Source organism: Camponotus vicinus, unplaced genomic scaffold (genome assembly GCF_025532165.1).
Source record: "Camponotus vicinus isolate PSW18456_S1 unplaced genomic scaffold, iyCamVici1.0 SCAF_2, whole genome shotgun sequence".
Classification (NCBI taxonomy): Eukaryota; Metazoa; Arthropoda; class Insecta; order Hymenoptera; family Formicidae; genus Camponotus; species Camponotus vicinus.
Window position 1 is genome coordinate 21,121,497 of NW_028141956.1, and position 23,406 is coordinate 21,144,902.

Here is a 23,406-nt window from a genome sequence, read left to right on the forward strand (position 1 = left end):
GGTAAAGAATTTATCGCGAGCGCTGTACAAAAATTCTTAAAAGAAAAAAACATCCGATTTCGTGTAGCGCGAAATCCCGATATCAAAGCAGCTATAGTCGAACGTTTCAATAGAACACTTAAGGAGAGGATGTGGCGCTATTTTACACATAAAAATACTCGCCGTTATATCGATATTTTGCAGGATATTGTTCACGCTTACAATCATACTCGTCATTCTAGCATTAAAATGCAACCAGCGTTCGTTACGTTGGAAAATGCGCGTATCGCGCGAGAAAATATGAATCGACGTTGGAATATCAATGCCGAAGATGCTGAAGGAAGAAAAAATCGCGGGCGCAAACAAAAGTGTAAATACAGAGCGGGCGAGCTCGTACGCATTAGTAGAGCAAAAGCAGCGTTTGAGAAAGGATACGAGGCGGGATGGAGTGAAGAAATATTTCGAATTCATCGCGTTCTCGAATGGAGAAGACCTCCTGTATACGAACTAAGCGATTTACAGGGCGAGGTTATAGACGGGATTTTTTACGAGCAGGAATTAACGCAAGTTATTAAAGACTTACGAGAGGGAGAATTTATCGTAGACCACGTGATAAAAACCAAGGGACGGGGCGACAATAAACAATTACTAGTTAGTTGGCGGGGATATCCTTCTAAATTCGATTCTTGGATATCAGCCTCGAGTTTAATATCAAAATGAGAGGAGAAGAATTTCACATAATCCTCCCGAGTAATAGTAGCATGCGCTACTTTCCGGAAAATAAAACAACGTATTTCACCACCGAATTACCTCAGCGTATAGACTTAAGCGGTCGTTGGGAAGTAGCGCTCACGGAGATCCAGTTTCCGTGTAGCTTTTTACATATACGCCCTAGAGAAGGAACAATAAAATTTATCGATATTAATAAGAGCATCGATGCGTTTTCTCATGCGGATGTCGAAGTATCACCAGGCGTTTATTCGAGCGTACGCGATATTATAGAGACAATGAATGACGCGTGCAAACCCGTAAAAGCCCATGTCGTTTGGGAATTAAAAGCTGGTGGTAAAGCTGTTATGAGACTTTCCTGCAAAGAGAGGAAATGCGAACATCATGTGCATTTTTCCGACAAGCTTTGTCGTATGCTCGGTTTTGATTCACGCTGTGGAAGTTCGAACGATCTACTACCGATCTACTACAATCCTGACATTCCTCCTTCTTCGAGCATTGCTTTTCCAAAATTTCCTTTTGTACTCACGGGTGACGACTATATAATAGCCGACATACCAGCTAGTTTGTTGCGAGGTATTCCAGACAAACTTTTCGTCTACTGCGACATTTGCGAACCTTATATTACGGGCGATGTACAATCGCCTCTTCTTCGAATAGTCGCGCACGATGCACGAAACGATTATCCGTTTGCATCCACCCAGATAAAGCATTTTTCGCCCGCGCAATACATCATGCTGCGGCGAACGAGTTTCCGTACGATCGAAATAGATATAAGAGATCAGCTGGGGAAGAGCAGACCATTATAATTCGGAACGTTGACGGTAACTTTGCATTTTAGGTGTATCGATTAGATATTATAAAATACACGGAATCCGCGAAAGAGAAAAACGCATTTGACCGTTCATTATTATTATTATTATTAATGGACTACTACTCGGTATATCGCGACGAATTACAGAACGGAGGCGGTCGCGGCGGCGGAATCCCGCGAGTTTTCGTCGGATCGCCCTATCAGCGCGGTCACGGAATCGGCAGTTTTCTCGGGGGATTATTCAGACGCGTACTACCATATTTAGGTAAAGCCGCGCGAGCGGGAAAAGAAGCTTTACGGGCTGGCGTTAATGTAATCGAAGACGTCGAAAACAATACGCCATTTAAGGTAGCGGCCAAACACCGTTTTGAAGAATCGCGAGACAAACTCAAGAGAAAAGCCAAAGAAAAAATAAGTAGTCTAATGAAGGGTTCGGGATAAGTCTGATGCGAAAATGCATGTAGCTCAGTTCCCTTTTGTCGGGCTTGATAATCACATCGCACAATCCGCAATAACATCGGCTCGCAAGCGACGACGGACGAGTAAGAAAATCAAAGCGGTTGGGAAAAAAAGAACGAGTACAAAAGCGCAGAGAAATAAAAAGAAGAAGAAAAGTCGTACGGTTGTGAAAAAAAGACTTAAGACGTCTGCGAAACGACGTAAAATCGGTAAAAAACGTACCGTATCCGATATATTTTCTTAAGCAGTTATATTCGGAGCATTTTAATTTAACGACGGTGGCGAGCGACGGACGACAGCGAGCAATTTGCGATAAAGAAATATGTCTTTTCTTCACACGCATTCGAGCGAGTGTTTAAAGAGCGAACTAGATCTCTTCTCTCTACCACCTACGCAAACTAGCATCGAAAATTCGCAATGGATTCATTACAAACCCGTGACCTCTCTCTCGGACGACTCGCCGATAGAATTCGTCATCCCCGGACACGGAGAAGAATATTTAGATCTCACGCACACCATGCTGAGTCTTCGTCTACGTGTAGAAACAAACGCCGATTCCGCGAGACAGGCTTCAGGAACAAGCGCCGAAAGAATAGCCGTAGGTCCTGTAAATCATTTGCTTCATTCTATCTTCAATCAAATCGACGTGTATTTCAATCAAAAGCTCGTGTCGCCTCCAAACAACGCTTACGCGTACCGAGCGTACATAGAGGCGTTGTTAAATTATTCTTCACCCGCAAAAACTTCCCATCTAACTTCATGTCTATGGGACATGGATGCACCTGGACACATGGACGATCTGTTGGAATCAAATCCCGGCAATCCCGCTCTTGCGAGACGCGCTCGTTACATTTCCGGAGGAAAGGCGTTAGATCTCGTAGGACATCTCCATTGCGACGTTTTCAATCAAGACAAATTTTTAATTAACGGTGTAGAAGTACGGTTGAAATTCGTTCGTTCGAAAGATTCGTTCTGCCTTATGGAAAGTAGCGGAACATCGAAAATTCACATTCTCGATGCTACCTTGCTCGTTAGAAGGGCGAAAATAAGCTCGGGTTTGTTACTCGCGCATGCTAGAATGATGAGTAAAGTTACAGCCAAGTATCCGCTCACGAGAGTCGAGGTTAAAACATTCACGATTCATAGCGGTGTTATGGGTGAATCGTTAGATAATGTAATACTCGGTCAATTACCGAAGCGAGTAATAGTCGGTTTCGTTAGTAATAAAGCGTTTAACGGCGACAGAAAATTAAATCCGTTTAATTTCAAGAACTATGGAATAAATTTCTTTTCGCTGTACGTCGATGGCACGCAAATTCCCAGTAGACCTTTGCAACCAGCTTTCTCCGCGGAGGAACCGCTTTACATCGAAGCCTATCAAACGCTTTTCTCGGGAACAGGTATTCATTTTTTGAACGAAGGAAATTTTATAAGCAGAGACGATTATTTCAAAGGATATACTTTATTCGCTTTTGATCTTACTTCCGATCTATCCGCTAATTGCGCTGGACATTGGAATCTCGTCAAACATGGTAGTTTACGATTAGAAGTGCGATTCGTAAAAGCACTTTCCGAGACGATTAATTGTATTATCTATGCCGAATTCGATAATGTCATAGAAATCGACTCGTCTCGTCAGGTCATCGTCGATTTTTCGGGGTAAATTTTTTATAGACGCTTAAAATTGTTCCCCCTCTACTTCGCTCAAAACTCCGACATCAGTGCGCAACGTTTCGAAAAATATTCAGTTTCGTTGGAGACACGCTCGGCGTCGTTGTTTTACATAGAGCCTCGCGTCGAATCACATAAGTTTTTTTCGTAAGATGGATATAGTCGTCGATATTCAGGGTTTCCGCGATGCGAAGAAAAAGTTTATCCCTAAGGAGGTTGCTGTTGTAGCGATTGACGCTCCAATCGTCGATCATTGGATTATGATACCGACGCATTCGTTTGCCGAATCACCTGAAAAAATAAGACAAGAAAACAACTGGCTCACGCGAAATCATCACGGCATTGAATGGTTCGATGGCGAAACTAATCCGAAATATTTTACATCGCAACTGCGGCAAATTACAAGATGCGTGCGTCACATTTATGTTAGAGGAAACGAGAAAGCGAGTTATTTGAGGAATCTACTTCCTAGAAATATATATAATTTGGAAGGCATCTCACCGGCATTCAAAAATCTGACGGTAGAAGAAGAGTGCGGACATCACGGATTTCGAAAATTCGGAATCTTCCATTGTGCATTACGCAACGCTTACAAGTTAAAAAGCTGGATTGTTGCGCAAAATAATTTCAGCAGCGACGGAGACAGCATTACTCAAACGACTTGCAGTTCTCCCGAAATTTTGATAGTAAGCGACGACGACGACGATGAAAATGAAAATATTAAAGCACAATCAAATAATAAAATAGAGAAGAAAAATCTGCAAAAAATCGAACGTGCGGCTATTAACCGCCCCGCGCAAACAGAAAATCCGCTAGCTGTACAACCCGAAAACAAGCCACCAAAAGAAATTATTCAAATAATACCGCTTGTTCGCTCGTCTTCGCTGCAAACAAATGGACTCTCGCGAAATTCTGCAAGCATTGCGTCAGCTAGATGTCAAACATGTGGGAGTCTATCCTGCCGACAGATTGCCGATGGCGTGGACGAGGTCGACGGCCATCGTCGCTAATACGGACAATCATAATCGCCCTGGAGAACACTGGATCGCTTTCTTCCTCGACGAAGACGGTACAGACATACTTCGATAGCTACGGAATACCGCCCTTGTATCCGGGTTTTTTCCTACGTCTCCGACGAAATTCCAACATTTATCGATGGAATACCGAACAACTACAAGGGCTTTTCTCTCAAACCTGCGGACTCTACAGTTGTGTATTTTCATATTATATGTGCAGCGGTTACGATCTCGATGGATTTTTAGTCTTTTTTCCGAAAATTGCAAATATAACGATCATTTAATCGTAGAATTATTTCATAAAATTTTTCTTCGCGAAAAGAAACATGAAAAATATAATGTTAATTAATAGCGTGTTTAATTGTAAGAAGATATAAAAAAAATTTTTGCGAAGTACTACGAATTGTATGCGGGTATATTAATAAATGTGAAAATTTTTTATCTTAATTCGTGTTTAATACTTTTAACTTTTCCCTTCTTCCTTTATAACACCCCCGCCTCGCGTACAATCATCCGCATGTTCATCTTTTTACCTCTGTAGTGCAATGTAGTCTAATTATAATAATTATAATAATTATAATAATTATTGTCTCCTACTGAGATGCTTTGTCTCTTTTTCCGATAAAGTGCGTCATGAACCGTTCGAGCGGAGGGGACTTGTTTCGATATTCCATAGCGGGCCCCGAGACGGAGTGGGGAGGTAAGGATTGTTTCCTCGAGACATATACCGCCGGCTAGCCTCCGAAAGTCGGTAGGTGGGGGGGAGGGTTCGTTCTGCCAAGACGTAGCGAGAGCGACTAAGGGCTAGGTAACGGGAATTTGACTCGGAACCCTATACAGGTGGGCCAGGGCTGGAGTGGGAGGAGGATTGCTTCTTCGAGTCTAGTACCGCGGAGGTAGGGAAATAAAAATTTGATAAATCGGCGACACAGCCGGCGTCGACCAATCGCAGCTCTGGGCCACTATGGTGCGAGCCAATCAAACTCTGGACCACTATGGTGCAAGCCAATCAAACTCTGGGCCACTATGGTGCAAGCCAATCAAAATCGAGACTTCGGGAGGTGGGGCATTGTTTCCACCAATCAGAACGCCTCCCTCCACTTCACCTGGCCACGCCCACGGCGCCAGGGGCCGAGTGGTGGGGGTTTGTTTTGACGCACCATAGTGGCCCATATCTACCCTTGAAATAATATAAATGCGTGAAACAGATTTTATGTAATTGTGGAAATGTCATAGGTATAAATTAAAAATACTACAACATAATATTTTTCTTTACAATTCGTCTAACAATTATAGTAACTCTTGTATAAATCTTGTAAGTCTTGTAATTGCAAATAATATACAGGGTGTCAGGACAATCTCTTCCCAAAAAAAAATCTTGTAGCTTACCTCGAGAGCTTTTTAAAATACCATAATAAAGTATTTTTTCATCGAGTACTTTTCGAGTTATGAGGCTTGAAATAATTTCTTAATTTTTACATAAACCATAAAATATCTAGTAAAATATACATGCATATATGAAACGTATATTGTGAGAACACTTTCATTGAATAATTGTATATTATGTAGACCAAGCGTCATGAGAACCTAATAATATTTTATATGTAAAGTATATTATGTTGACCTTACAATTTATTTATCGAGTTTTGTATATTATGAGTACCATTTCGAGGATTTTTTAATTTTTATATTTTACATATCCAATCTAATTTGTTATAATTTACATATGATAAAATTTGATAATTATTTTTTTCGTACAATTTAATATATCAAGAGATATTACGTAGGAATAGATTTTAACACACAATTTATACACATTTCTACATCAAACGTAAATAATTTGAATGGCTTAAAATAACGATTTCTAAAATTGTATCATTTTGATAACCTGACAAATTGTCGTTTGAAAAGATTTTAATGCCAATCATTACAGGCCTGCGAAATTTACTTTTAATAGAAATAAGAACTGGAGTAGTGATTTCTAACATAATTTTCGACGCTAAATCTGAATCTGGCCATAGAATTGTTCTAGCACGTCAGGATTTCGAGATTTTCCTAATCTAAAAATGCAAAAATGCCGTTTTCGATTATAAAATCTATAAAATCTATAACTATAAAATCTATAGCAATTTTTTATTAGCATTGGCATCAATTTTATTATAAAGTACTAATATTTACCTTCAAAATCAATTTTGGTTTTTCCCGCTCTGACTTTTTTCCCTGAGATATATCAAATTGAAATTTAAAATTTTTTTAAAGCGAGGGAGTACATTTAATTCACATTATACAAAGAGTACCTACATTTATGTATTTACTTACAGCAATTTAATACGTTCAATGAAGATGAACAGTGTTTTTTTATAATTATGTAGTTCAGTCTTACCTTAGTTGGCTCTTTACACCCATTTTATCATTTAAGACAAAAACCTAAACTATTCTCTCTAAACTAATATACTCTAAACTAATTTTGCAACTGAATTTGGATTGAATTACATAATCATATGAAAAAATACTGATGTACAATGTAAATTGAATGTACTCTTATACTTTGAAAAATCTTAAAATTCAATTTGTTATCTCTCAACGAAAAAAATCGTTCGTCGACAATCAAAAATGGATTTGAAAGGTGAAGACTAATACTATATCATGTCGATGTCAATGGTAGAAATATTTCAAAAAATGAGATTTTTCCATATATAAATTTAATAATTTTCCATAGACAAATTCACAAAATTTGTTAAAATAACCATTTTCGAATTTAACGATAAATTACTCAGAAACCTGACGTGCTGGGGAAATTCTGTGGCCAGATTAATTTTCAGCATCAAAAAATCTATCAAATTCACCTATTCTGCTTTTTATAACTGACTCTCGCAAACTTATGTTATCTGCCATCGCTTTATTACAAAACACATGCCCGTCTCTTTGCAGTATGATAAATTAATATATATTAAAGTAAAATGTTTTTTAGTTTCCTACTAAAAAAAATTCTTATAAAGATAAAAAAATACGCCTCAAAAAAACATTGCCAATTTGACTCTAAACTACAAGGGTTAAGATCAAAATGACATAAAATTCAGACGTATTCGAATCGTAACCATACGTTTAGTTTCAAACTATTTTCTAAAATATAAATTGTAAAATACAAATTGTATTCTCTACATAGTGTGGTAAAAATATATGAATAAAGAAAAAATACAACTCGAGCACATCAAAATTTTGACAAATAACTACAATGGGTATAATGAGAATATTATTGAGTCCCACAATAAACGATATATATATTTTTTTATTTTTGATAATATTCCACTTTTAATAATGTATATTTAGATAATTTTGTAATCAGAAACACTAATTTGTATTAAAGATACTATGTATACATAAAAGATTTTAAATTATAACCTATATTTTATTTTATAATGAAAGAAAGTATTGGTCCTCAGTATATACGATGACACTATGTAAAAACAAAAATACTTAATAACTTCGAAATAATAATATACATATATAAAATTTTATTGATATACTTATCTACATATTGATGTATATCTATGTATACAAAAAAATATATGTGTTAATGTCGGTCCTCATAATATACGGTTCACATACATATATATATATATATATATATATATATATATATATATATATATACAGGGTGCGTCAAAAGTCTGGATACACCTAAATATCTCACAAACGGTGCATTTTAGAAAAAAATGTTTCAGGCAAAAGTTGTATGGTTTCAAGGAGGACATAAGATGGTACCATTGGTTTGACCTTGAAGAGTCATTTGAAGGTCACGTGAAGGTCACTTCAATTTTTTTAAATGGACCCTATGTATTTTTGCACATTCTTGTAGCTTATCTCGAGAGCTTTCCAAAACACTATAATTAAGTACCTTTTCGTTAAGTACTTTTTGAGTTATGAGGCTTGAAATAATTTCTTAATTTTACATAAACCGTAAAATATCTTGTAAAATATTCATTTTTCGATTATCTTACCTTAATACTTTTATGTATAAAATAATGAGAGGAATCAATTGGTGTAAAGAAAACACTTAGTTGTTTTTAAGAAAAAATATGGAATTGTTAATTGCAAATTACATATTTTTTCTTCAAAACAACTATGTGTTTTCTTTACACCAGTTGATTCCTCTCATTATTTTGTACGTAAAAGTATTAAGGTAAGATAATCGAAAAATGAATATTTTACAAGATATTTTACGGTTTATGTAAAATTAAGAAATTATTTCAAGCCTCATAACTCAAAAAGTACTTAACGAAAAGGTACTTAATTATAGTGTTTTGGAAAGTTCTCGAGATAAGCTACAAGAGTGTGCAAAAATATATAGGGTGTTCCATTTAAAAAAATTGAAGTGACCTTCACGTGACCTTCAAATGACTCTTCAAGGTCAAACCAATGGTGCAGTCTTATGGCCCCCTCGAAACCAAACAACTTTTGTCTGAAACATTTTTCTGTCCCGGGCTTGGTTTTCGAGATATTCGACTGGATGGATTAAAATGGGCCACCCTGTATATATATATATATATATATATATATATATATATATATATGTGTATATATATATATACATAATATTATTATTATAACTATTTATTATAAGAAATTTTTTTTAAATAAAAAGAGATTTTTATATTTATTATTTTATTTTAGTCATGTATAAAATTTAATACATTTTGATTATTTTTTGCACAAGAAGTTAATCCAATTTTATGCCTTTTTCCATAATTCATTTGTATCACAATTTCAGCCGTATTTGTTTCTTTAATTTGTGAATACATATTTACAATATTTGAAATATTTCAATGAACTAATTTTAAACTTTTTCTTTTTTCTTTTGTTTTTTCTCTTTCAATATTATCATTTCTGTTCGCCTGCTTAACTAAAAAAAACATCCGTGTTATTAAATAAAAACGAATAATATTCTTAGTAAATTCATAATTATATTTTTCACAGCTAATGAGAGTTGTAGGGTTTTTTTCTTCGTCAATCAATTCCATTATTTCAAATAATGTATTAATATTAATTTCTCCAGATTTTGTTGCCTGTATTACTCCTATTTCTAAAATTGACAACAAATTGAATAAAGCCACCGAAGGATTTATTAAATATTCTTTTGTTTTTATTTGAATTAATTTATGTCTTTCTGGTACACTATCATTTGGTTGTAAAACCAATGCATTCAAACATTTTTCGCAAATATTCTTATTATTTATATTTCTAAAAAATCTATTTCCTTTTCTTGCTACATATTCTGCAATGTATGTCAAAATATAATCTGAAGTAGTACATATATGCGAATCATGATCATTAAGAATTGATAGAGCATTTGCTAAAATTTCAGTATTCCTTTCTTTGTCCAAAATAGTATCTATTTGGCCTATCCATTGTTCTTCTCTTTCTTTCATATCTTTTATATCTTTAATATTTAAAAGGATGTTCGTTAAGTCTCAGTAGATACATTACAACCTTTTGGGGGTTTTATTAGAGAATACGTTGATATCAACCTGTACATTTGTATAAATAAGAGTCGGGATGATCGTTAGAGCCACAACAATTTCGCATCATTCCAAAAAATCTCGGCTGAACTTCCGAAAACGACTTACGCTCGATTGCAATGAATTTTTGTAGAAATACTGTAAATGATGTCAAATGAATGTCCTTAAACGGATTTTTATCGATTTTTGCTAAAAACATTTAAATAAGGGGGGCGGAACCCACTGTGTCCACGTATACATTTTTCCACGCCAAGCGAAGTTCCACATGGGTTTGCAACTTTCCATGCGAAGCGAGGTGCAACCCGAACTTATGTGTCTAGTTTTGTGATAGTGGAGCCCCTCTCAGGGGAGCGAAACCCACTGTGTCCATGCATATACTTTTCCACATGAAGCGAGTCTCACATATGTTATTAAGATCATCACTCTGAGTAATGTTGTGAAGGTTTTAGTCGGCAATCATTGTTTATTAAAAAGATATAAACAAAAGAAGTTTCATAAGTTCATTAATACATTTATCGAAAGAAAAGTCAATTGTTGCATAATTTCACATAGATTTGTAACTTTCTATGCAAAGTGAAGTGTATCCCGCATCACAAACACGGGTTGGGTTAGGTTATATCTTCTGAAAGTGGAGCCCCCCGCAGGGGAGCGGAACATACTGTACCTACGTATGTACTTCCTAAGATGAAGCAAAATTTACTCTTAATGGAGGTCAAGATTAAGTGAACTTTGCTTCATCTTGGAAAGTACATGCGTGGACAGTGTGTTCCGCCCCCCTGCGGGGGGCTCCACTTTCAGAAGATATAACTTAACCCAACCCGTGTTTGTGATGCGGGATACACTTCACTTTGCATAGAAAGTTACAAATGTAACATTTTTCGCGCACAAATAGTTGAATAACTTTGCATGTTACTCAGAACGGTGATCTTGATAACATATAGAAGTCTGTTATAGTACATAGTGTCCAAAATTATGTGAAGTTCCTAAAATTTCTTTTGTTTATAACTTTTTAATAAACAACAAGCGACGGCTAAAATCTTTTGCATGTTACTCAGGACAGTGACCTTGATAACATATGTCAAGGTGAGGCTCATCGGAGGTGAGTCCCCTAATATCAACCTTTACCATCTTCTTTTTTGCAATTAACGCGTTATTAATTAGAGATGTGTTTAAATACATCGCCATATTGAACTGCACCGCTGCACTACCTCAAGACCTAGGGCAGGCAGTGCAGTGAAATTGTTGTACTGAACAGCACTGCACTGCTAAAAAGAACAGCAGCATCTGACGTCACTTCTGCTAAAAGGAATGTTTCAGTGTACACTTTCTGAACTAGTGCAGCCAGTTCAGCTAAAAAGAATAAACTTATTAGTAAGTAACAACGTAAATTCTCCGACAAAGAGAAGAAAAGGTTTATTCGGTTGGAGCAAATTCTAATAAGATGGTACTCGAAAAATTGTATTACGATCTTTCGCACTACGCTAATTCAGTGGCTTAAATCGCAAAACGCGTGCACGTTGCATCGTTCGCTACATCGAAAATTTCCATGTTTACACTATAACGTGACAAATATCGATGATTTATGTCGATCTTCATAATCTTAAGAGATATAATGACGGATATTTCTATATACTGACAATTATCGACGTGTTTAGTAAATTTGTTTGGGTAGAACCTTTACGTGACAAAACGGCAGCGTGTGTAATTAAAACTTTTCAGCACATATTCTTGAGAAACAAAGATCGGTTACCTATATACTTACAGACCGACAAAGGTAAAGAATTTATCGCTAGCGTTGTACAAAAATTCTTAAAAGAAAAAGATATTCGTTTTTGTGTAACCCGCAATCCCGATATTAAAGCAGCTGTAGTTGAGCGTTTCAATAGGAGAGGATATGGCGTTCTTTTACGCATAAAAATACGCGTCATTACATCGATGTTTTGCAGGATATCGTTCACGCTTATAATCATACTCGTCATTCTGTCATTAAAATGCAACCCGCAGTCGTTACGCGGGAAAATGTGCGTATCGCGCGGGAAAATATGAATCGTCGCTGGAACGACGAGATAAAAAAAACGCGGAGGTAAACAAAAGGATAAATATAATGTAAGCGAATTCGTACGCGTCAATAGAGCAAAAATAGCCCTTGAGAAAAGATATGAAGCAAAGTGGAGCGAAGAAATATTTTGAATTTATTTCGTGTTCTCGAATGAAGAAAATCTCCCGTATACGAACTAAGTGATTTGGAGGGCGAAATTATAAACAGATTTTTTTACGAACAAGAATTAGCACCGATTATTAAAGATTTGCAAGAGGAAGCATTTATCGTTGATCGTGTAATAAAAAGCAAGGGACGCGGTAACAATAAACAATTATTGATTAGGTTGGCGAGGATATCTTTCTAAATTCGATTCTTAGATACCCACTTCGAGTTTAAAATCATTGGATCAAAAATGAAAGAGGAAGAATTTTATATAATCCTCCCCAGCAATAGTAGTATACGTTACTTTCCGAAAAATAAAACAACGTGTTTCAACATCGAATTACCTCAACGTATAGATTTACGCGGTCATTGGGAAGTAGCGCTCACAGAGATTCAATTTCCATGCAGCTTTTTACATATTCGTCTTGGAGAAGGAACAATAAAATTCTTCGATATTAAAAAGAGCGATGTTAGAACTACTGCTACGGATGCCGAAATACTTTCGGGTCGAAATACTTTATCAAGTATGCAAGATATTATAAAGTCGTTTAATTTAGCATCCAAATCCGTAAAGTTACATATCGTTTGGGAATTCAAAGTTGTCAATGGTGGCAAGGCTGTCATGAAACTTTCCTGCGGAGGAGAGAAATGCGATATGAAACATTATATAAATTTTTCCGATAAACTTTGCCGAATACTCGGTTTTGATGTCCCAATGAGAAAAAGGCTCTCATCCCGCGTGATATTGAACCCTATCCAGGCTCTCTTTTTCCGCCATTTTTGCTCGAGGCGCTGATGAGTATATAATAAGGCGACAGCTAGTTTATTACGAAGCATTCCCGACAAACTCTTCGTTTACTGCGATATTTGCGAGCCTTACATTACAAGCGATGTATAATCACCTATTCTTCGAATAGTTGCACTCGATGCACGTGATTATTCGTTCGCATCTGCCCAAATAAAGCATTTCTCGCCCGCGCAATGCATCGCTCTGCGTCAAACGTGTTTCCGTACAGTCGAAATAGATATAAGAGATCAACTGGGGGAAAGTATACCATTCAAATTCGGAACGTTGACGGTGACATTACAGTTTAAACAAATCGATTAGATATTATAAAATACATAGAATTTACGAAAAAAAGTACGTTCATTATTAATGAATTATTACTTAATATATCATGACGAATTACAGAATTACGGAGGTAGGCGAGGCGGGGGAATTCCACAAGTTTTCATCGAGTCGCTCTATCAACGAGATCACAACATCGGTAATTTTCTCGGGAGATTAAGCTGATCGCACACACTTTCCATAAGACATAACAGTAAGGTTTCGACCAATCGCGTTGCTCAATTTGGCCGTCCGTAACCGTAACAGTAGCAGTAGTATAGAAAATTTCAACATGTTGGAATTGTACTGCTACGGTTTTTACAGATAGCCAATCAGATTGCGAGATTGTATGACGTCACAGTGCGGTGCGATAAACGAAGCATCCATAAACAAGCTACATAACCATAAAAATTAATATTGGAATCTTGTAAAAATAAATCGTGAAATGGATCATTCGTACGATAAAGTATATTATATAGACTCCGAAGATACACAAGATTCACAAGATATGTGTGTCCCTATGACCGAATTAAATACTGAAGCCGATGCTACTTTAATTGACATCGTGAGAGGTTATCCTCCCATTTATGCAAAGAATTTAAAAGATTTTAAAGATAAAAATGTACGTGAACAGTCATGGACGGAAATAGCATCCGTTCTAAATTGCTCAGGTATGTAGAATTATACAGATTCGCAACTAAAATATATTTATAGAAATTAATACGTAAAACTATTTACAGTGGAAGATTGTCAGAGACGATGGTTACGCTTGAGAGAAAGATTTTTAAAAGATCGAAGATTACGAGATGCAGAAACAAGGAGCGGTAGTGGAAGTACTACAAGAAGAAAAGAATTTTCTTTATATCAAAATATGATGTTTCTTTCGGAACATATTCAGTCAAGAAAGTAAGTAATGCAGCTAAAAATATAATAAGCATTTTCGAAAATTTATTGTTTTTAAACCTCTATATTTTAGAACCTATACAAACTTACAATCCGCTAATCAACAACAATCGATGACCAATGCACACGCAGCATCTAACATTTCAAGTGGAACAGTCCAAAATTTTCGGTCTCCAATATCTCCAGTATCATTATCACCTTTACTATCATCATCAAGCTCTGAAAGCATCCCATTTTCTTCGGTGACAGCAAACTCTCGAAATACCCCATCACCTCAAATATATTCTCAACAAAGCTCTGAAAGCATGCCATTCTCTACGGTGTCAGCAAACTCTCGAAATACTCCATCACCTCAAATATATACTCATCAACAATTATCAATTCCTCAAAATATTCCACCGTCGAAAAATTCTACATTGCTTCCAATATGTAGCTCAACACCGTCACCTAGTTCTCACAATTTCACTTTTCCCGTAACCTCTTCACAATCCATTCTGACTCCTCAGTCCTTATCTGACTTTGAAGAGCCAACAAATCCAGAAACAATTTCACAAGGAAACATTTCAACACTTAAGACAAGATGTATAACTTATTTTTAATGTACTGGCAGCGATTTAATATTTTTAATAATTTAACAACTTTTGATCTTGTATTACAACAGAGAAGATGCAACAAAAACAGAAAAATTTATTTGATGGATGGACCAAAAATAAAAGACGCACTGACACTGTCGAAACAAATTTTTTGAAAGTATCGTCGGAATTAAGTCCATATCTCAGAAATTCCCAAAATACAACATCAAATATAAGCGATGTGGAGTCATTTGGAAAATGGATTTCTTGTGAATTGGGAAAATTGCCTGATACGGATAAAAAACAAAAAATGGAAAAAATTACACAAATTATATTTAGTTAATAAGGTTTTTTTATGTATTTTTGAGATTCGGTTAACAAAACTAATTATATTTTATTATTAATAAAGGCTGATTTTATGGAGGCCATAACTGTAAATTTATGCTGGAAAAGTTCAATACTAGGACTTCAATGTTTTCGTTCATAATGAATTTATTAACCAAAGCATTGAAATTCCAGTATTGAACTTTACCGGTTCTAGCATAAATTAGCAGTTACGGCCTCTATAAATCAGCTTTAAGTTTTTTTATGTTTGTTATGAAAAAACATATTTTATTATTAATAAGTTTCTTTGTTTCTTTATGTTTATTATGAGAAAACAAATTTTATTTTATCATTAATAAGTTTCTTTATATTAATATAAAGTTTTTTTACATTAGTTTCTTTATATTAATATATAACATATAATAAATATATATATTATGTAATGAGTTTATAAATATATATAAAATATATATAATTATTAAATATTTTATCTATTTGTATTATCTGTTTTTTATTCTCTGTGTGCTCCTCTTCTAATATAATCATATTGCCATGGAACTTCTCCTGCTCGGGCCTACAAAGTAATCTGCTAAAATGTCGCGTTGTTCCATTGCGTTTCTACTCGCTCGATGTGCATTACTAGGTCGTAACTGTTGTAGTTCTTGCATCTGCTCATTCCTCCAAGTTCCTTCAATTATTTGACCGTTTTCTAATTCTGAATCGACGAAGTGTGGTGGATAGTATAATTGTTTTTCCGGAGTATGTCTTTCTTCATGTGTCTTTAAAAAATTATGAAGACATACAGTACTTATTATTATCTGATCAACGGCTTTTAAATCCAAACAAATTGGTCGACGATAAATTCTCCAACGTGCAGAAAGTATTCCGAATGCGTTCTCTATCGTCCTTCTAGCACGAAATAGTCTATAATTAAATATTTGATTTTTCTTTTCCAAGTTTCGTCCAGCGTGCGGCCTCATAAAATTTTTCATCAGTGGAAAAGCTTGATCACCGATGAAAAAATATGGCGTTGATTGATTACTGCTAGGAAGTTGTATCTGCTCTTGTGGTAAGTTCAATGCTTCATGTTTAATTGCTTGGCCTATTTCAGATGAAGCAAAAATGCTTCCATCGCTAATACTGCCATTAGCACCAACGTCAATAAGAGTAAATTTATAATTCGAGTCGCAAGCGGCCATTAAAACAATACTGAAATTTTTTTTATAATTAAAGTAGACGCTTCCAGAATTTGGCGGAGCTTGAATGGTTACGTGTTTGCCATCGAACGATCCAATGCAATTCGGAATATTCCAATTTTCATAAAAATCTGTGGCGATTTCTTGCCATTTTTCTGACGTTGGAGGGACCACATATAGTGGGACCAATACTTTGCTTATTACAGCACATGTCTGCTTAATGACTGAAGATGCTGTTGATTCTCCGATTCTATACGCTAAAGCGATAGAAAGCATTTGATCGCCAGTAGCCAGATATCTGTAATTATAACAAACATTATTCAGTTTATGCCTCGTATTGTGTATTTTGACTAATTAAATAGAAATAATACATGTGCTCCATCTTTGGTTTGTTTGCGATAGTTGTACATATACAATACAAGTTAAGTGAACTAAAGCGTTAGCACTCTGAGAATCTATCCTACAAAATAGTGCACAGTGCACTTCCAGTGTACTCTCTGCGCAAATAGCCTAAATAAACCTATTGTCCATACAATTTAAAAATACATATGTGATTGAATACATATGACTAACCTCAAAGTCAGAGACAATCGTTGTTCTGGGCACAAAGCTCTCCAATTATTTTTCTTTAAAAATGGTTCAACTAATTCTAATAATGAATAAAAAACGTTGACGCTCATTCTGGTGTATCGAAAAAACATTTCCGTATCATCTTTCAGCTCTTGGAATAGAGCATTAAAATCTCCTAGCTGATTACGGTTCTTGTTGATATTCCTGACCCACCATCTCCGATTAACCCAATGCTTATCATAGTTTCTTCTGTGTAGGACAATATACGCAGACATCCAATGATAAATATGAAATAATTGTATGTCCTCCATATATTGAAAAAAACGAATTCTATTTAACTTTTCCTACACTTACATAAAATATTTCAATTAATATTTCAGTTTGTTTTTTTATTATTTTAATTATATCAATTTATAACAAAATATTTATAATGTAGAAATTTGTACTCACTCAAGTATAATATGACGAAAAATTTATTTCACAACAATCGATAAATTTATATAGCAGCAAATGAAATCAAGCCTGTCAAGCCCGCCGTAGTTACCGTGGTAACGCTGCGTTACGGAACATTGTGTGTTTTGCAGGCTCCTTATTATGTTACGTCTTATGGAAAGTGTGTGCGACCAGCTTTATTCAGACGTGTATTACCATATTTAAGTAAAACCACGCGGACTGTGGGGAAAGAAGCTTTACGAGCCGGTGTTAATGTAATCGACGTTGAAAACAATACACCTTTCGTGCTTCCGGCTTTCCTAAAAGAGAGTATTTCATATGAAGACAGTTTTATAGGTTTTTGGGGGTGCTGTTTCCAAATTTACCACCAAAATTTAAATTCAAAATGGCAGATTCAAGATGGCGACTATGAAAGGCTTAAATATCAATAGATTTAAAATATGAGCTTAGATTTAGAAATTTCATTTTTTAAAATTTATATTATGTTTTTTCCTGAATATGCACACACACGTTCGATTCGTAGCGTTGTTATACACTTTTTTTGCAAGCCGCGCATCTGTCACGAGACTTGGATGCCCATCGTACGCATCGTCCTACTTTGATTACACATATAAAATATTATAATATTTATCATAATAAAGTTGTAATCACATTTAAATAAAACTTTAAGTTAATAATTAAACTTAAGTTTATAATTAGCGCATAAATTCTACGATTTTTCGATTAATATACGGTTCATCTTCATTCTCTAAAAGTTTGATTTTTTGCAAAGTTTAAATAATTATATTTTATTGTAAACATTACATTTCAAAGTGCGCGATTTTTTTACATATAGCTTGAGCCTTCTTCTTTAAAACAAGCTAAGGTAAAAGTCGATAAGATTATTTGTTTAAAAGTTATGATTTTTTTCGTAGGTGGGACATATATGTACGAAAGAGTTAAGGTAACGGTCAAGCAACGTTTTATAGAATCACGGGACAATCTCAAGAGAAAAGCCAAAGAAAAAATAAGTAGTCCCATGAAGGGCTGAGGACATAAGTCTGAGGCGAAAATGCACGTAGTTCAATTTCCTTTTGTCGAGCTTGATAATCACATTGCTCGATCCGCAGTAACAACGGCGCGTAAACGACGACAGGCAAGTAAGAAAATTAAAAGAAAAATGAATACGAAAATATCGAAGAATAAAAAGAAAAATCACACATGTGTTGTAACGTCTCGTTTCCGCTAGGTACTTGATTTTTAATTATAGGCGGACAGCTCGTCGGAAATCGAGGTTCGTACGGGATAGAGAGAGATAAAATAAAGAGATATGCGGTGTTTAATGTGTGAGTGTTTATTAGGTGTATTAAATACAATTGTTTATGTGTATATGCGTGTATGTGTGTGCTTATGGTGTGTGTGAGAGTGTAATGAGTAGTCTGTATTTAGTTCGCGTCGGCATTTAAATCGCGTCTAAATTGTTTAGCCCGTTACGTATCGTACGGGGCTCGGTCGTGCATCGGTTCACCGAGATTTTGTACGATGTTGTGGTGCGGCTTTGTGGCGCGTGGCTCCGGCGATCAGCTGTTGTCAGACTTTAAATAGATGCGCGGCTATCTGACGAGTGGCCGGTCGAATTACAATGAGAATTGCGCTGTGTTTAATTTGCAATTATTACTCATAATCGATAATCCTGGCAAATGGTTCGACGACTCGATATATGCCTTCCCAGAAGCCGATGGGTCGATTGCTCGGTGCTTGGTTACGTTTGCTATGTTCACGTAAGGAAGTGATTACACGAGGAGTGGTTTGTACGAGGATCCCCGGGAAAGTTATGATACTGGTCAGGTGAAAGGATGCGTCTGGTCGAGTAGGCTCGACTGGACCGAAGTGATTTGGGTCGGAAACACACTTTTACAAGGATCGAGAACGCTCGAAGTAGGCGAGCGGGATCCGTTAGCGCACGGTGCGATAGCGCACCAACCCGATAGCACACGAAAAATTGAACACAATTCCCGATAGCCCACGTCCCTTTAGCACACATCCCGATAGCACACAAAGTAAATCGCGCACAATCCCGATAGCACACCAATGAGAAAGTACACGCACAGACTGCACCCCCGCTCCCCCCCACCCCGTTGCAAACCCATGTGGAACCTTGTGTGCTATCGGGACGTGGGCTATCGGGAATTGTGTTCAATTTTTCGTGTGCTATCGGGTTGGTGCGCTATCGCACCGTGCGCTAACGGGACCCTCCCTTACTTTGGTGCGCTCTCGGGATTGTGCGCGATTTACTTTGTGTGCTAAAGGGATGTGGGCTATCGTGAATTGTGTTTAATTTTTCGTGTGCTATCGGGTTGTGCGCTATCGCACCGTGCGCTAACGGATCCCGCTCTACTTGATGCAGTTTAGAGTGAATTCCGATTGCGCACATTCCCGATCGGACACAACCCCGATCAGACACAGACCCGATTAGATACAAGTCCAATCGGACACAATTCCGATCGGACACATATGGTTGCACACAGTCCTAATCGGATACAGACCCGATCGGACACAGTCCCGATCAGACACAGACCCAATCGGATATGAAATTATATACATCCTCTACTCTCAAAAATAACTGGAATGGTTTTAAAAAAAACCAAAAATAGTTAAGAAATCTTGATAAAAATCATTTTATTCATTCGAAATATTCTCTCTCACCAGAAATACAACGATTTGCACGTTCAAGAAGTACATCAAATGACTTTTTTATGTCGCTGATTGGAATGGCGCTGAGAATGCTCGTCGTTGACCGTTGAATGTCTTCAATTGATGCAAAACGGTTTCCTTTCATCGCCAAATGCAGCTTAGGGAATAGCAAATAGTCGCAGGGAGCCAAGTCGGGTGAATACGGGGGATGTTAAAGCAAAAAAATTTGATTTTTGGTCAAAAAATCAGTGACAATTGATGAACGATGAGAAGGTGCATTATCGTGCAACAATCGCCAACTGCCTGGTTCTCGATATTCAGGACGAACACGATGAATACGGCCACCAACGCTTCAATACATCAAGATAACACTCAGCATTAATCATTGTACCACTTGGAACGAATTCTTTGTGGATAATCCCATTAGAATCGTAAAGAGCAGTGAGCATTGTTTTGATTTTTGACTTCTCCAAACGAGATTTTTTTGGATTTCCTTTATTTGGTGACCACCAGTCAGCACTTTGACGTTTAGTTTCTGGATCGTTTTGAAAACACCACGTCTCATCACCCGTTACAATCGTTTTTAAGAAGTTTTCATCTCTTCGAGCTTCTCTAATAATGTCTTTGCAATGCTCAATTCGGTACAATTTTTGGTCATCCGTCAATCGATGTGGAACAAATTTTGAATTTAGCTTCCGAAGACCAAGTTTTTTGGTTAAAATGCAATGAATTATTGTCTTGGGTATTTCAAGTTGCATTTTCATGAATCTCACTGAAGATTTTTTCAAAATTTTCACGAAATCACGCATTTTTTCGACATTTTCTTCGGTCATCGTTTCAATTGATCGACCTGAACGTTTATCATCATCCACATCCTCTTTGTCGTCTCTGAATCGTCGATGCCACTTAAAAACTTGTGTTTGTGATAAACAATTACCTCCATAAGCGATTTTAAGCATTTGAAACATTTCCGTAGCACTTTTACCATTTTTAACACACAGAACTTAATGTTGATTCTTTGTTCTTTATTCATTTTGCGACCGATGTATACAACTACTGTCACTTAAATGGGTCGTATCTTTGCTTTTAGTGAACGAAATGTCATGAAATTTTTACAGATTATTAAGGAAGGTTGACACGTCATAAATCAATATCCCACCAACAGATGACGCCACTAATTTCGTTAAAATAGAGCCATTCCGGTTATTTTTGGGACAAAGGGTGTAATAATAGACCTCATTTCGCACTGAAAGCACAGGGCAATGTAAGTTGAACCTCGCTTCGCATGGAAAGTTGCAAACCCATATGAAGTCGTATAATAATAGATCTCATTTCGCATTAAAAGCACAGGACGAAAGCATGTGTCCGATCGGGCCTGTGTTTGATCGGGACTGTGTCCGATCGGGTCTGTGTTCGATTGTATCTGTGTCCAATTGCAACTCTATGTGTCCGATCGGGAAATGTCGTCGTGTCCGATCGGGAATGTGCGCAATTGGGACGATCCCGCAGTTTAGATCGTATATACGATTGCTGACGCGTCATTTCAATCTCATCAAGCACCACGTATAATCGTCAAACGTTATCGTTGTTGCGACAACGTTACTCTTGACGCCTTTAAGCCTTTTTGTGTTACCTTTTGCCTTTAACCTCTTTCTTACCATCAACTGGTAACGCGTACATCTTTGCTCTGAGCCTGACAAATTCGGTCATTATGGCACCGTTGTTTTCATCCTTCATCAGACTAGATACCTTTTTATTTACGAGCGATATACTGTATGTATTGTCTACCACATAATCGCTAGTGTCGAATTTGCTGACGTCGTGCTTCATGTTCTTATACACATTTTCGCACTCAATGTGATACATGACACTATCGGTGTTTGTGTACATGACCTTACATTTGTTGCGATATATCGGCACCATATACCATAAAACTCGTACAAACATGTCTTGCATATGTCAAGACCGTGATGCGTACATTGCTGCAGGTTGCGGTAGTGTATCACGTAACGCTTCTTATCGTATAGTGTTGCGAGCAGCTTGAGCTTGCCAGGTAGTTTGTTGCGTATCGGGCAAAACAATAAGTCAGTGTGCGCATCGTGAAGATGTTGCGGGTCGAGATCGATTTCGAGGATATAGCCTGGAGGCGAATCTAGCGCGATCGATGATATGTCAAAATTTGATACGTCGTCGACCCATCGAAAATCGGCATAGGATAACGGTTGACACATTGCTCATCTGTACAAATTATTTACATCGAAATACATCAAGTACGACGATGGTTTCAATAGATTGTACGACTTGTACTTTGTCATTAGCACGAGCGTATACCGCGTTCGATAAACATGACTATGTCGATGTCGGTAAGCAACTCGAACGTAATCGTTGTATGTTTTAACATGGCGTCCCACGTGTATCCGAAAAGAGTATAGTAATACGAAGGGTAGAATCCGTAACTTTCGATACATTTATCACGGAAATTTTCAAAATATCAGGTAATAACAAGATATCGATTTTAAGATATAAATCGCTATATTCGCCTAGCGCCCGAATGGAGAATCGCGTCCAGATGTTGTCGGTGTGCGCGTAATCACTCTCGGATATAGTTTCAACGGTCAAGGAATTGTAATATGATTCGCGCGATGGTAAACATATATTTTGTAACCTGTCGACGAAATCGATGTATTCGTACGGAAAGACGTCTTTTCGTGTTAATAAATTGAAATTTTCGGCAGATAAATTTTGAAATTCCAATTTCAAAATTTTGAGTTTATCTTTAATAAAAAATGATGCCAATTTGTCGAGATTCCATGCAAGAAATTTAAAGGAATCGATGAGACATAATTTTACGTGATTTTTCGATTTTTCTTCTGTCTGGAAGTAATTCGTTTCTCCCTTCGAACGCGTCATTATATTCTTAATAATAAAATGCGCGTCGTAATCGGATAAATTGTGAAAAACTATCAGAATGCAAAAAGATTCCTTATAATTTAGATTACAATTTGAATGCGCGGAACCTTTGATCGTCCGGTCAGATGGCAATAATCGCGTATGCGTGTATCGTCTTGTGCAAATGGTTTTTCGCATATATGGCATTGAGTATGAAATTTTTCCCACTCTTCGGACATTAAATCCACCATAGGGACATTGGTTGATAAAATATTCTTTACACGCAGTGCTAAATTTTTAAGTTGTTCGACGAATCATGAAACACAAT

The 23,406-nt window shown here is 36.6% G+C and overlaps 1 protein-coding gene and 1 pseudogene across 1 annotated transcript; one reads left to right on the plus strand and one right to left on the minus strand.

Moving 5' to 3' along the window:
- Positions 1–2,303: 2,303 nt before the first annotated feature.
- Positions 2,304–3,644, plus strand: LOC145967175 (uncharacterized protein F54H12.2-like). The gene is made up of 2 exons (XM_083091829.1): positions 2,304–3,201; positions 3,382–3,644. The coding sequence occupies exons 1-2, from the start codon at positions 2,304–2,306 to the stop codon at positions 3,642–3,644; spliced, it is 1,161 nt and encodes a 386-aa protein (XP_082947955.1).
- Positions 3,645–9,338: 5,694 nt separating this feature from the next.
- LOC145967176 (uncharacterized) lies at positions 9,339–10,257 on the minus strand (annotated as a pseudogene).
- Between the last annotated feature and the right edge of the window lie 13,149 nt (positions 10,258–23,406).